This window comes from Lasiosphaeria miniovina, assembly GCF_030549165.1.
Source record: "Lasiosphaeria miniovina strain SMH2392-1A chromosome Unknown B0T26scaffold_3, whole genome shotgun sequence".
Classification (NCBI taxonomy): Eukaryota; Fungi; Ascomycota; class Sordariomycetes; order Sordariales; family Lasiosphaeriaceae; genus Lasiosphaeria; species Lasiosphaeria miniovina.
The window spans coordinates 4861824-4876955 of NW_026848222.1; the positions used below are offsets into that span (position 1 = coordinate 4861824).

Sequence of the window (15132 nt, forward strand, 5' to 3'; positions counted from 1 at the left end):
TCCTTTGTTACCTTTAAATCTGGAGCTTTCCGCCGAGGTACTTATCTATCCAACTCACCAAGACATTCAATACGAAAAGCGTCAGGCATCCATCTGGGGTATGAAAGCAGATTATGCGATAGAAAATCCATTAGTGTCACGCCGGCTCGTCTACAAGTGCAAACACCTTATCCCGCCACATCCCCAGCCCTCCGCCCGATGAATTTTAGACGATGGAATCACATCAGGCCCGAGCAAAGAGTTCGAAGCAAATTAAATAAAAAAGTAGCAAACGCTCTCGACCTTCGCCCGACACCGTACCAACACCGCAACTTGACATAAACCAAACGCCTAAAACATGTAAGCAGGCGGGTGTGCTCACTCACCTGGTCCTCAAGCCATGTACAGACGCCCCTCCCAGGGTCGCAATGTCCGCATATTCCCGGGCGCCGCCGCCTTCTCGACGTCGGCAGCATCAGGATAGGTGCCGACGCGGAGCGCGAGGCCATCAAAAGGTGGCAGCGTGACGCGCTGGTCATCGCTAGTGAAGTTGAGGGCGACGACGGCCTTGTTGTTGCGGTGTGTCTTAGCGAAGACGAACGTCTTTTCGCCGTCGGGCTCAAATATCTCAAAGGCGCCAAACACGAGCATGTCCTTGTGCTCCTTGCGGAGCTGGATCATGGCCTTCCAGAAGCTGTACGTCGAGCCGGGGTCCTGCAGCTGCTTGGTCACGTTGATGTCTGGGTACAGGTCATGGACGCGCATCCTGTTGCGAAGAAGTGCATGTTAGTGGAGCTTGGTTTCAACTCTGCTAGGATTCCAAGGACACAAAAGGCTAGGGAAAAGAAGACAAGGACCGATACGGAAGAAAAGGCTCGGGGCGACTTACCACGGCCCGTCCTTGCTGTCGGTGAAGCCGGCGTGCGCGGTCGAGTCCCACTGCATTGGGAGCCGGGCGTTGTCGCGGCCTAGAATCTGGAGATTGCGCATCACAGTGGCCATCGTCTCCTTGTCGTTGTTCGTCGCCGCCGCCATCGACTTGTAGTAGCCCAGGGCCTCAATGTCCTTGAGCTCGTCGATGGGCCAGCTTTTGGGTAAGTTGATCATGCCAATCTCTTGCCCCTGGAAAACGAACAGGGTCCCCGTCAGCGCGCACATCATCATGGCCAGCATCTTGGCCGAGGCGACACGGTGCTCGGGCGCGTCCGACGCATAGCGAGACACGGAACGGCCTTGGTCTGTGAGTTTTGGATATTGGTCAGTTATATCTTTAGTGTGGCAACCAAGCCAACCGTTCTACTGGGCCGTCATGACTACTGGATAGAGGAGAGAAGGAGGAAGGGTAAGCCAAAAAAAAAAAAAAAAAAGGGGGGGGGGGGCTAGTGCCGCCATCCATACCATGGTTCTCGCAAAAGGCTGTCGTCCAGCCGTCTGTGCCCTCGATGAACTGCTGCCACTTGGCCACAATCTCCTTGAGAACCGGAAGCGTCCACGGTTCAAAGTTATACTTCTGCGCGACGTTCTGCCCGATGGCGACGATGTCGAACTGGAACACCATGCTCAGCTGGCGGTCGCCCAGGCCGACGTACTGCAGAACCTTGCGCGGGTCTGGCGTGTGCGGCAGCTCGCCCACGGTGACGGCGTCATAGCGGCTCAGCACCTGCTCGTTCATCTCGCGGAGGAACTCGTGCATCCGCGGCCCGTTAGCATAGAACTCTGATGCCGGCTGCTCGTAAAAGGTTTTGTCCACGACGGGCGCATCCTGAAAGTCTACCACTTTCGAGTACCTTTTTTTTGTTGTGCCATAGGTTAACCTCGGTGTCAGCGCCTCTATGTTGTAATGAGTGAGTGGGGGGTTGGTTTGGGATGAAAGCGCATATCACGGTTGCATGGCCAGAAAGTTCTGAAGAGAACAGTTATGTTGATGGGCAGTTGATGTAAAAGTAAACGAAGAAAAAAAAGAATGACTGACATGTTTACGCAGTCCACACGGAAACCATCGACCCCTTTGTCGAGCCAGAAGCGCATGGCGCTGTCGTAGATGGCCTTGCGGGTCTCTTCGTTTTCCCAGTTGAGGTCGGGCTGCTCCTTGGCGAACAGGTGCAGGTAGTACTCCTGGGTGTGCTCATCATACTCCCACGTGCCGCCCGAGAAGTAGCTTCGCCAGTTGGTTGGTGGCAGCCGGGCGCCATCCTCGGCGTAGCGGGGCGGCTTCCAGATGTACCTATTCCCCCTCGTGAGCGATGGTGCTCCCCGGATCGATTAGCTTTCGTCATCGTTGAAGCGCGCATCGAGAGAGAGAGCGAGACCCACCAGTCACGCTTCGGGTTGTCCCTCGATGATTTCGACTCCTGGAACCAAGCGTGTTGGTCTGAGGTGTGGTTGATGACGAGATCTAGGATCAACCTCATTCCCCTGTTTCCGCCTTTTAGTCAATGACTAGCATATCCGGCTTGCGAAAGGGGTAGGCAGGCGCGGCACGGTACCTACCTGCTATGGCACGCCGCGATTAGGTCCTCCATATCCTTTACGGTGCCATACGGAGCGTGGACTTCCTCGTAGTTGGAGATGTCGTAGCCCATGTCAACCTTTCACAGTCAATAGTCAGCACCTGTTAGCCAACGGCATTGTTTCTCTTTACAGCATCACCACCGCAAAGAGGCAATACACCCAAGCATCGCAACAGAGTGAATCTACAAGTCTTGGGCCTCGCTGATAGCCAGGTTCAAGTGGCCGCCGTTACTGATCATTAACCGGCACTCGAGACAGCCAGTCCTTTCATCTCTCTCCGACTGGAGAGGCATGCGACGGGGCCCCTAGAGTGAATATTTCTCGCCCAGCTAGAATAGCCAAAGAGACTTGAGACTTTCTCAGCCTGGACTGGCGACGCTAGCACAGACGCAGTCGTGCGGAAAGTTTTGGCGGCATAGCCTGCCTTACTTACCTGAGGACTCTCAAACCTGGCAACGAACGACAACGACACGGCGTGAGTTAGCTAGCGTCCCACACACCTGTCTATGACAATGGGAGAGTTGTTTCTACACACATGGGCGAGATCCAGATGATATCGATGCCCAACCCCTTCAAGTAGTCCATCTTGCTGAGGACGCCGGGGATGTCTCCGAGGCCGTCTCCGTTGGAGTCCTTGAAGGAGGCAGGGTAGATCTGGTAGACGACGGCGTCTTTCCACCACGGCCTAGCCGACGCCATGTCAGTAGTCATAGCGGGCGGTCTGGGGTCTGGGGTCTGGCTCTGGCTCTGCGTGTTCGAGTCAGGGTGGGACGAACAGGAGAGAGGGGGGGGGGATTTGGCCAGTAGCGCGGGCAGAGCAGAACAGAGAGAATAATAGACAAGAGGTGCTAGTAGACGGCAAGTTTTGTTTTATTTGTCTTTGGGACTAGAGAGAGCATTCGGGCAACGGTTGCGGAGGCCCATGTGGTGCGTATTAGTAGTAGACCATTAGATAGGAGCCTACGCCGCCAAGACCCAATGATGACCATCTCGCCGCCAACGCCAAGTAAGACATCTCATCTCAGCCAAGAGGCCCAACTTTGGTGGGAGGGCAAGAGGTCAGCTAAGTTGGATGCTGGCAGCCTATGCAGGAACAACCTGGAAGTGACGCGGGTCGCCCGGCAGGCTAACAAGGGGGCGAATGAGAGCGAGACGCATGGTAGACTACGGACCGGAACCGGCCGACTGAAGGACAAAAGATAGGACCAGATGCATGCTGTGCGAGGGTAGCTCCGAGAGCGCACACGTTTTACGACACGCACAACAGGCATAGTGCCCAGCTTCTTGACCAGACTGGCGCTCTCCTCGGAGCCTGCAATCGGGTGTCCTGGAAGTGATCGGCAACCCTGCTTAGGGTCTGTCCGAGTGGCTGGCGTTGCGTTGCGTTGCGAGGAGAAGGGGAACGCGGCGGCATACGAACGTAGCTAGTGAGAAAAACAACATTCCCGGTCCAACCGACTGCGCGACCTAGAACGGCGGGCGGAGAGGGCGCTATTGAGTTTTGTGACAGCTGTCAAGTCGCGTCGCGTCTCAACTTGTCTGGGGCACACAGTCCGTCCATCACGTCAGCCAAGACAGAAGGGGGGGTATAAACTCAAGACACGTTGCCCTCGCTTGAATCAGACAAGAGACAAGTGCCTGACAGCATGCTACCACAGGTCTAGCCGGCTAGACTGGCATGGACAACAGCCTGGGGTAGATCCGGGGGCGGGAGGAGGAGCTGCTTGAAAAGTGCGGAGCCGACTTTCTCCGCACTATTTCCTTTGAGCGCCGGCGTGGCCACGGCGGGACCGTCCCATCAAGATGAAGGGGACCGCAGCAAGTGTCGTCATGTCCGCGGTTGTTGGCCACGCTGGAAGCGCATACTCGAATCGTCTGACCGCGCGAAGGCCAACGTAGCCCGAGGTGCCCAGGGGATTGAGTCTAGGTGGCGTTTCCCCGCTGCCGAAGACACCATGCTGCTTGAGCAATTAACTCTCTTCGACCCCTCTCGTCGGCTCGCCTACCCGGGCCCTTTCTGTCCATGCCTTGCCGTGCTCGTCTGTGTAGTGTCATCCCTCTTCGTGGTGAATTCGGCTCTGTCGAGTTCAAGACCCTCGCGGGCTTCATACAGGCCGGGTCAGTGTCTAAACCGAAACCCCAGGACAGGACCAACATGGTTGTTTACACAAGAGATTCTCGGCTACCCCCCCCTAGAAGCACGAGTTAGCAACACGGTCCAAGACGAGGGGGTGGCTTGCTGGCCAGGTGACCGTCTAAAAAGCTAACCTGAACATTAAGTTTGCGAGATATCTGGGTATGTGGAGGCACTCAAACGATTCTTAAACTTGCTCTTGGTGTGGCCTGACTACAGAGTAGCCATCGACCCTTAAAACCTGTCAGCGTGACCTGGAGATGGGGAGCTGGCTGTGGACAGTTTGCGGGGAGGAAGACAAACCTGTGGAGTCGAAGCACATCCTCGACCCGGAGCAACGGCCAGGCCGGAGGCGGGGGAATACCTCGTTCCTGAGCTCATCCACTACGGCCAGGACAAGTCCCTTCGTCTCTCGTCCCTCGTCCCTCTTCCCGTTGCTGGCGGGGTGGAAAGAGCCCTTCCCTTGGCTGGGAAAGCACAATGGCGTTCCTAGCTGCTAGTCCCGAACCTTGATGGTCACGGAGCCCCTTGATGAGTCCTCCCTTGTTTTTGCCCTTCGCACTGCCCTCAAGCTTCCCAGCCAGCGCTGCGTTCTGAACCCCAATGCCGTCCATTACGCAGGTGGTCTGGCTTGAGCTTGATGAGCATAAATATGCCCTATCTCCCCCGCAACATCTCGGTCTCTGTTCCCCAAATCGGACCGAGCACACCAATGCATCGACTGTTCCTGCCCTCGCATTCCTCATTGATCCATATCCATCTGTTTCGTTAAGCCATTGGCCAGCCAACCCTCCCATCGTCTCCAAATCATTGGGCAGCCTGGACACCCTGAGCGCTTGTTCACACAGCCATACCTGGTTTATCGTTATCATACCTACCTATATAGCAACCTGGCGGCCAACGGTTAGGCTCTCAAGATGGCCGGAATATTCAGCGGCTTCGGGATCCGCCGGGGCGAACCCGCCGACCCGGAAGCGGGCGTGCCTCACTCAGTTACGCCCTACAACGTCGAGGTCGCCGAGGAAACCGAGAGGCATGAGCGAGAGATGACGTTCCGCGACGCCATGAAAGCCGACAAGCGTCTGATCTGGCACTCTCTCGGCTTCTCGGGGACCATCGTCATGGAGGGATACGGCTATGCCCTTATCACCTATCTCTTCAGCTTCTACACGTTCAACGAGAAGTACGGCGTGGTGCTGCCCGGGAAATTCGTGGATGGAAAGCCCGTATACGAAGTAAGGCTCCAGCGGTTCTTGCTATCCTGGTAGGGTGGTGCTGACATGGCTCTGTAGCTCGAATACATTTGGAAAGCTCTCTTGCCTCTTGTGGCCCAATTCGGTTCTCTTATCGGTATCATGATCACGGCGCCCATCACACGGAAGCTCGGGTACAGGAGGACCACCCAGCTGATGCTCGTCTGGTCGGCGGCCTTTGTCTGCATGCCCTTCTTTGCTTCCTCGGTCCAGGTCCTGCTGATGGGCTTCCTGATCCAGGGCATCCCCTGGGGTGTTTACCAGGTCGTGAGCCCTGCCTATGCCTCCGAGGTGGCATCGTTGCAGCTGCGGCCGATCCTGACCACGTGGAACAATCTGTGCTGGGTTATTGGCCAGCTCATCGCGTCGGCAATCCTCAAGGGCTTTGAGAAGTACCCCGGCGACATGAGCTTCAGGATCCCCTTTGCCTTCCAGTGGGTTTTCCTCTCAATGCTCATGATTGTCATCTCGTTCGCTCCCGAGTCTCCCTACTGGCATCTCCAGCGCCAGCGGATCCCCGAAGCCCGCGCCACAATCCGGAAGCTCGTGCGCCACGGGTCGGCGGACACGGCTGACAGGAAGCTGGCCCTGATGCAGCACACGATGCACCAGGAGTCCAAGAAGGAGGGCGCCGCGGCCGAGGCGGCGTCGAGCTGGAAGAGATTCACGGGCATGTTCAAGGGCGTGGATGCGCGGAGGACCGAGATTGCCTGCATGGCCTGGCTCATCCAGTCCATGTGCGGATCCAGTATCATCCCATGGGCACCGAAGCTGTTCGAGTCTGCCGGCCTCGCCGCCAGCCAGGCCCTGTCGGTCAACATTGCCCTGCCAGCTGCCGGAATCATGGGCACAGTCGCGTCATGGTGGCTGATGAGGATCTGGGGTCGCCGCCAGATTTACTTCTGGGGCCAGCTCATCATGGGCGTCTTCCTCGTTGGCGTTGGTCTCGCCTCGCTGGCGCCCGACAACATCTCTGGGTGGATCGCCGGAGGAATCCTCACCGTCTATACCGCCATCTACGACCTCACAATCGGCCCGGTATGCTACTCAATTGTCTCCGAGATCCCCTCGATCCGCCGCCGCGCCGCCACGCTCTCGGCAGCACGGGGCACATACTTGATCGCTGGCCTCGTCAACCACTTCTTGACGCCCAAAATGGTGGGCATAGACGAGGCGAGCTGGAAATGGGGTGCCAAGACTGGCTTCCTCTACGCCGGCATGTGCGTCCTGGGCGCCGTCTATACCTGGTATCGCATCCCCGAGACGACGGGCCTGTCGGCTCGCGCCCTCGATATCCTCTTCCAGCACAAGATCTCAGCCCGCGAGTTCAACAACGACAAGGCTGCTGCAGTCGAGGCTACAGACCGCGAAAAGGCCGCGGCCGAGGCTGGCAGCCGGACTTCTGACGTGTCGATCATGGTCCACGAGATCAGGACGACGGATAAGGCCTAGACCCTGAGAGATGGCGGCGGTGGGGATGACGAGGCTAGAGAAGACGCCTCCGGCAATTCTGGGCCAGGTGTGACAGCTGGCTGCTACGCACAGGACGACTCAAGTCGCGCACTTTTAAATTATTGAATTATGTATACCCCCTTTTCTCTTCTCCTTTTCTTTCTTTGGCATTCATTACATACGTTAGCCCAGGGCCGGCAGCAATACGGGATGAGGGGGAAGAAGGTACCCGAGTGTACGGAGTAGTGGGCCCAAGATGGCTCCAGCATTATACTGTACAAATGAGTAGGTATTTATGTTTCTTATGCTTGATCTTGACATGTCAGGGCCGTGAGCTGTGAAGGATGTGGTGGATGGATGCTGGGCTGTGGGTGTCGGGAGTGCGCAGATCCTGAAACTAGGTAGTTGTGCCTGACCTCGACTTCGAATTTCTATCTGTCTCGCCCATGTCCATGTCTCCGCTCGCGCTCATGTTCGCGTTCCCGCTCACGCTCGCGCTTGTAACTGTCTCTATTTTGATCGTCCAGCCGTTGTCGCTTCTTCCTGTCCTCTCGCTGGTAATCTTCGAGGCGAGCGGGTCGGGAGTCCTTGGTAGTCTTCTGGTCCCACGCGCCCAAGTCCTCGGCCCCCTTGCCATTGCTCGCGCCAAGCCCCGTGAGGTTTGCGTGCTTTACCACTTCCTTGACTTTGCCCCTCAGCTTGCCATCCCAGCCAAACCCGCGGAGAAGGGTGGCGCCAAAGTCGTCGATGGGCACAGACCGGTAGTCGTCGGGCCGTGGCTCTCTGTCGGCATCATTGGAATCGCGCCTCCTTTTCGGGGCCTTGTTGCCCATGAGTGCCTCGAGCGCCTCGTCGTCAACGTTCTGGGGCGCCTCTCTGCTCCTCTTCTCATCGTCCGCCTTTGAATCTGAGTCATCGGATGGCAATCCTGCCTCTTTCTTGACTTTAGAGCTGCCGGCCGACTTCATGTTGATGGTCAAACCCCACTTTGTGGGCGCTTTGTCCTGGAAATCCAACCCATCCTCCGCGCCGCCGGTGTCCTGTCGCCGACCTGCGCCTCTGGCATCTTTGGTCTGCTGAGCTGCGTCTGAATTGCGACCTCGTGTCTGTCCACTTTCACGCTCGGAGCGGCTCTGTTGGTGCCTCTCTCGTGGCCAACTCTCGCGGCCGCCGCCGCTAATTTCAAAGCTTGTGATTGACTCGATGTGGACGGTGCGCTGCTCTTCGCCTTGACTGCTGGCGCCGTCGTTGTCGTCATCACCCTCCGAGTGCGAATCGTTGTGCAGTGCATGCGCCCGATGCCGTTTGCTGTGGGTGGGCTTAGAGTGCTTCTTTAACCCATTTGCCGCTGGTAAGGCAGACGTGCCACCCAACTTGATGGACACGCGCGAGGCTTTGGAATACTGATCAGGCATTCTGCTGTGAAGTCGGCTCTGTGACATGCAGCTGTGAGGAACACCGGCAGCTTGCAATGTCGGCCGTGGTGGTCTGCATTTGCATTTGCACCTGCATTTGTGGCGGGCGGGATGGATGATGTTTCGAAAGCGAAGGTAGGTGGCGCAGGGGCTAAAGTGCTTCGCCTAAGGTATCCAAGGAGAAATCTTGCTAGGAACGCATCACATCCAAAACCTGGATGACAAAACCTCGGCCTCGAACAACTTTAAGCCCGCTCCCGTCCTCCGCCACATGAACTCGAGCAGGCGTCCCTAAAACATCACTTCCTCTTTTCTTCTGCGTGCAAGCCATCACCGCCGGAAGCCCTGCATTTCTCAACGCTTTACCGGCTCTGCTAGGACCGCCCAAACCGGCAACCAGCATCCACGAAAGTGCTCACGAGCCACACTTGCCTTTCCTGGATGACCGCGCAAGGCAAGCACCCAACAGCCTTCCAGAAACAATGGAAACCTGGAGTTGCCTCCAAGGACGGGAGGGACGTTTGGCCTTTCAAGCCTGAGCCTGGGGAAATCCTGTCTTTTAAATCCAGCTTGGGTCGTAAGAGCAGGCTTCTTTTGATGCTCGATGCTCGATATCAGGGGAGTTGAATTTCCCATTGTAGGTCGTTCCCTTGTTCGCTCCCCCTGCGAGTTTACATTCCTTCCTTCCTGTTGGGCAAGTATTTCTCGGTACGTACTCTGTACCCATGTCTGCCTGCTTTATGAGGGGCTCCCGCTTCCAAGCGGAAGCGGCTGTTGGGTGGGTGAGGAAGGTGCCTAGGACTTTGTACAGTGTGTGCGATTAGAACAAAACACGGTGTCGCCATGGCCACGCGTTCGGGCACATTACCTTACCTATTACCTTACATACCCAACTTTGGTTACCTTACCAAGGCCAGCCCGGAGAAAGATAGGCCCTCGACATCGCAGTGACCTCCATCCGCTGAACCTGGAGGTTGCCCAGCATTTGCCCAATCCCAGTGGGAACCTTAGGCCCTTCCCCCTCTATTTCGCACCCAAAAACGCGCTATCAGCTACGCCGACCCAACTTTTGCTGCGCTTTAGGTGCTGCACGCAGGACCTTAACATTTTTGGGTTCTGGCCACACCTCCCCAAGTTCGCTCCCACTGATGCCATCCTGATAACCAACACGAGCGGAACAGAGATTTATCTCGCTCGATCGCGTCCAGGCATTCAATCAACCCCAGCGGCGGGAGTCGCAACACCAACGTTTTCCATCATCCCCCTTCCCATTTTCCATCCCCTTTACTTTCCTTACGACCGTAGTAGCATCCGTTTGATTGAAAACGGATGTCGCGGTCGCTGATGACATGACTGAGGTCGGACCCGCCGACCGCCTGAAGCTGCTGCGATCAAAGCGGGCGGAATCGAGGTGAGAATAATTGCAACCGATGCATCTCAATTCCCCGATCATTTTGATGTGCATTGAGCGATATTAACTGTCGCTAGCTCAATTGTGCTGTCGCGAAAACGGAAGCTTCGTGAAGTCTTCGCTGTTGCGACCGACCAAGATGGCATTCCGAACCTCGACTTCAGCAACCCCGACGCGCCGCCAATCACAACAGCTGAGGAAAAATTCTTGTTTGATTGCGACATATTGCAGTACGTGTAGACAATGTTCCGCCATGACTTTATTGGTCTTTGCATCGTGTTTACGTCGCGCCAAATGGGCGGTTTGCTAATTCCGCCTGCAGGGGACGGCGATTGAACGAACTGAACATACCAGCGCGCCGAAAGCCTCGCTTCTATGCACTTCAACACCCGCATTTGATTTCAGATGGCTCACCAGTCGAGAACGCCCCTCATTCCGCGCCGAAAGAAGCTCTGGAGAACGGGCTGCTAACGCCATCGCACGGCACCTTTGTGGACGACCACCCGAGAGCTGGCCCAGAAGCCTCAGAGCACCCCCCAGCACCACATGTTGCCTCCGGAAAGACACCACCGAGACTCGAGACACCCAAAGCAGTAGCAATACCGGAAAGGACCCCGATCGCTCGCGATGGCGCAGATGCGGAGGCGCCAACGAAGGATACGCGAGGCGTGTTCCCTCCGACGGCGCCCTTGCCCCAGGTTAAAGGTGGCAAAGTTGGTAGTAGCGCCAGCGATCCCGGTCAAAGTCGTTTGCTGCTGGCTTCTGGGGGATCTTCAGCGCTCCCAGAAGCGTCTGATGTTTCTTGGAAGGCGTCGAACGCCGACGGAGAGGCACTCCCGCCTGGCCAGGCATCGGTATCCATGGACATTGACGAGGCGCCGGCGCAGCTGAAAGATGCTAATCCTGTGCTCGACATTCAAGTATCGCACGCTGATCCCTCGCGATGCCTGGATGCAGCCTCGTCTCCCGGCTCCACTGCCCAATCGACACTAACTCCGGCCGTCCATGAAGCTTCTGCTGACACAAGTCCGGACAACGAGGGCCCGCAGTACACGGAAACAAGCGAGGAAATCGCGGAAGGGAAGTCTCAAGGAAACCATGGGGAGACTGAAGAAGCTAGCAGCAGTGCCAACGAAGTAGAGATAGCTAGAGGGCATGCGATATCAGACGCCCCCCTTTTAGGAGTCGCAAACGGAGTGGAAGCGCAGCTACTTCAAGAATCCGCCGCGGCTCAATTTTCTAGCCTGGTTGAAGCAGAGGCTGATTCGCTTCCCTCTCAATCCGGCGCCGCTCTCAAGACCTCTGGCACGACGGAGAACAGGGTCTCTGCCGTCGAGGCGTCGACCACCAAGGCTCCAGAAAATGCCGGTGCGGTGTCGGTAGACGGGAGCTCATCTCTAGATGTTCCACTAGAACAGGGCGTTCCGAGCAGCATTCCAGTTCAAACCCTGCCGCCCACTGTACCGATGGATCTCGACGAGCTGGAGCCCCCTGCGTTATCTAAGGTTGCTTCGAGCGCACACGAACCCCCTTTGGTTTCGACCCATGATCGTGAGCCCGCTGGAGAACCGAAAGCAGCACCGGCCAACGCTTCCGAGTCTAACAACAAACCAACAACAGGCGTGTCCCCCAAGAAGGTTCGGCCAACTATTGATGTTTCCCAATCTTTGGGCAAACCTTCGCATCTACCTTCAGAGCATCCAGAAGAAGTTAGAGAGCATGATGCAGAATCCTCAGCTCAAGCACTATCAGGCCCACAACTCAAGCTCTTTGGCAATAAAATCCGCGACAGACGAAGGAGAAGCGTCCCGACGGTAATCTTTGGCAAGCAACCGAACAAGAAGACATCTGCGGACGATGGTTCTTTGGCGGTCAGTCGACAGAAACCCGGTTCCATGCCATCTGAAGATTATTTCACACCTCTTTTCGTGGAGGGATACGCGAGAAACTCGGTCTGGATGAAGCCTATCGAGAAGCTCGTGCATTCAGCCCACAAGACATTATCCACGCCTGACCAGTATATTTCATTATTGGACAACCAGGCGTGCCGGATCCTCCGGCGGGTATACCATCTCCAACAGCACGACAAGTGGTCTTTGAGGCAGCCGGTACGATGCCCGGAACCCATGAGGCCTGCATCTCATTGGGATGTGATGATTCAGGAAATGAAATGGATGCGGACCGATTTCCGAGAGGAGCGGAAATGGAAGCGGGCTGTTGCTCGGAATTTTGCAAATGCTTGCGCGGAATGGGTCAATTCCGGACCCGCCGAACGGCTTGCTCTCCAGGTGAATGCTGTTTCTCCTCCGGTCATGGCGGAGGGCGAAGTGAGCATGCTGGAAATTCCTAATGTCCCGGAAGAGCCTCTACCCGAGCTGGCCCATTCCGACTCTCCGACGGTGAATGACGAAGAGCCTTTGGAGGTGCCTTTCGGGACTGTGGCGCCTTCGATTATTTTTGCTCTGCAAAACGATGAAGTGGTATTTGGTCTCCAGCGTTCCAAAACGGCGGATCTTCTGTTGGGGAACCTTCCCATGTACGGGTCGCCCCTCCAAGCCCCCAGATTCGACCTTACCGGGCCTGAATATGATCCGGATGCCAGCTGGAAGCGTCCAGCTTTGCCGCTAAGCAAGTGTGTCGAAGGCCAGATGATTCTGGCAAACGAGGGCCCGCCGCGGAAACGAGGCCGATTCCAATATTCTGGTGAAGATGAAGGCGATGATGGCGACGAGGTTATGTTTGGCAACCAGCCGGATAGTATTGTATCGATGCAACCAGGAAGCACTGTGGTCGCGCTTTTTAGGCCGGACATGAAGTCAACCCGAGATCGACTCCATGCCGGGCACCAGTTCCGCCCACCTACGGAGCATCCCATGCCCCCTCAAAGCTTCTTTGAACACCGAACTGCTTCGCAATGGACGTGGACTGAGGACGACCAACTGAAGTCTTTGGTGCGCGAGTACTCGTACAACTGGTCTCTGGTTTCGGCAATGATAACAACTAGGTCTGTATTTGCTTCTGGTGCCGAGCGACGGACTCCTTGGGAATGCTTTGAGCGGTGGGTCAACCTCGAGGGCTTGCCAAACGATATGGCAAAAACACCCTACTTCAAGACATACCAAAACAGAATTGATGCCGCCCAACGCACCATTCTGCAACAAAACCAAAATGCGCAGCAGCAAGTCGGTCCGAACGGGGCTGTCACACCAGTTCCGAGAAGAAGACCAACCACTACTATCCGCGTGGAGCGACGCCGCAACCAGAAGCACCTTGCATTGATTGACGCGATGAGGAAGCTCGCGAAGAAGCGGGAAGCGAATGTACAGAAAGCGCAAAACGTGGCCAATCTGGCCGCCGTACGGAAGGCTAACGAGGTTCCCCGACAACCGGTCCAGAAAAAGACCGCTACAGATTACAGTCTGATGAGGTGGGAGAGAGACCAGCAACTTGCGGAGAAGATGGCCCAGTATGCCGCCCGACATCAGGAGGTACTTCAAAAGAAGGTTCGTGCACCTTGATTCTCGTTGCCTGATGCTTTCCGGGACTCTTTTAATTAAACATGTACTGACATTTTCATCTAGCTCCTCCAGCAACAGCAGCAACAACAGCAGCAGCAAAGGCAAAACCTTCCTGGACAGGCCGCTGCGACGCCGGGTGTGGTTCAGGGCCCAACGGCGGCTGCCGCTCAGATTGCTGCCGCAACTGCTCTCAACGGAACTCCCCGAGTCAATATCCAGGCTCCGCTTGCTGTTCCCATTCAAAACCGTCCCCAGGGACGTCAAATCCAGGCTCCAGCAGGGGCCATGCCTGCCGTTCAAGGCCAGCTTTCCAATGGCCTTGTACCTCCTCTGCCGCTTGCTGGGCTCCCACAGGCCCAGGCACAGGCCCAGGCACAGGCACAGGCACAGGCACAGGCCCAGCTCCAAGCGATACAGGCGCAACATAGATTGCCCATATCCAACGCGGGACCAGATTTAAATCTTGTCCTACAGGCCCGGAGAATACAAGAGGCCCAACGGGCTGCCGTGCTTCAGCAGCAGCAGCAGCAGCAACAACAACAACATCAACTACAGCAGCTCCCTCACCAACAACAACAGCATCAGCAGCAGCACCATCAACAGCAACAGCAACATCAACAACTACTCGCTCAGCAACACCAGCAACTTCAGCACCAGCAACTCCAGCAGCAGCTCCAGCAGCAGCTCCCACATCAGCAGCAGCAGCTTCAGCTCCAGCAGGGTGGGCAGCAATCACAGGGAATGCAGCAGGGTAATGGGCCGCAAGGGTCGCCAACACCAATGCGGAATGTGGTAAACGGGCTCAACCAAGGATCATTCATGACCAACGCGCAAGTAATGATGGCTTCTTACAATGCATCCAACAGCGTGGGAATGGCAACGTCTCCTGGGTCCAACCTGAGTATGGCTCCGAATGGGTCCCCCCGCCCGGTCATACCGCCCCAACAACTACCAGCTGTTGCCGCACGCCTGAAAGATTTTGAGAACCACTATCGGCTTAAGAACCCTAACATGTCTCAGGACTCGATTCGTCAAATGGCCACTGAACACCTTAGTAGGTTGATTGTGCAGAGCCAGCAGGCGATGACGGCTGCAGCTGGAGGTATCGCGCAACAACCCTTAAACGGCATGACTCCAACGACAAGTCCGCACCAATATGCCCAGATGCTGCGGGCCCAGCAGCAACAGCAGGCGGCCCAAGTAGCACAGCAGCAGCAAGCTCAACAACAGCAGCAAGCTCAGCAGCAGCAGCAGCAGCAGCAAGCGGCTCAAGTAGTGCAACAGCATCAACAACAACAGCAGCACCAAAGGCAAGCTAGTGGGAGCGCGACGCCAGTGCCGGGCAATTAGAGAGATGAAGACATGAGTCGCCTATAGCCTATATGGGATGGCTATACACATGTCCTTTGAAGGGCGGGTGTTTTTTGCGGGCATAGAAGAGTTACCTTGCTTAGACGAG

The 15132-nt window shown here is 56.3% G+C and overlaps 4 protein-coding genes across 4 annotated transcripts; 2 read left to right on the forward strand and 2 right to left on the reverse strand.

The window, feature by feature from the left end:
* Positions 1–372: 372 nt before the first annotated feature.
* On the reverse strand, positions 373–3189 carry B0T26DRAFT_640626 (alpha-glucosidase; the record flags this gene model as incomplete). Its single annotated transcript, XM_060437246.1, has 8 exons — positions 373–745; positions 869–1217; positions 1378–1766; positions 1952–2203; positions 2293–2394; positions 2470–2567; positions 2924–2939; positions 3026–3189. 8 exons carry the CDS (start codon positions 3187–3189, stop codon positions 373–375), a joined length of 1743 nt encoding a protein of 580 aa, XP_060298960.1.
* Positions 3190–5670: 2481 nt separating this feature from the next.
* Positions 5671–7329, forward strand: B0T26DRAFT_644039 (general substrate transporter; the record flags this gene model as incomplete). Its single annotated transcript, XM_060437592.1, has 2 exons — positions 5671–5859; positions 5917–7329. The coding sequence occupies 2 exons, from the start codon at positions 5671–5673 to the stop codon at positions 7327–7329; spliced, it is 1602 nt and encodes a 533-aa protein (XP_060298961.1).
* A 431-nt stretch (positions 7330–7760) lies between these two features.
* Positions 7761–8744, reverse strand: B0T26DRAFT_740085 (uncharacterized protein; the record flags this gene model as incomplete). The annotated part of the gene is made up of 2 exons (XM_060443807.1): positions 7761–8637; positions 8668–8744. The coding sequence occupies 2 exons, from the start codon at positions 8742–8744 to the stop codon at positions 7761–7763; spliced, it is 954 nt and encodes a 317-aa protein (XP_060298962.1).
* A 1349-nt stretch (positions 8745–10093) lies between these two features.
* Positions 10094–15023, forward strand: B0T26DRAFT_674659 (uncharacterized protein; the record flags this gene model as incomplete). The annotated part of the gene is made up of 4 exons (XM_060439732.1): positions 10094–10155; positions 10233–10385; positions 10478–13658; positions 13737–15023. The coding sequence occupies 4 exons, from the start codon at positions 10094–10096 to the stop codon at positions 15021–15023; spliced, it is 4683 nt and encodes a 1560-aa protein (XP_060298963.1).
* Positions 15024–15132: the final 109 nt, after the last annotated feature.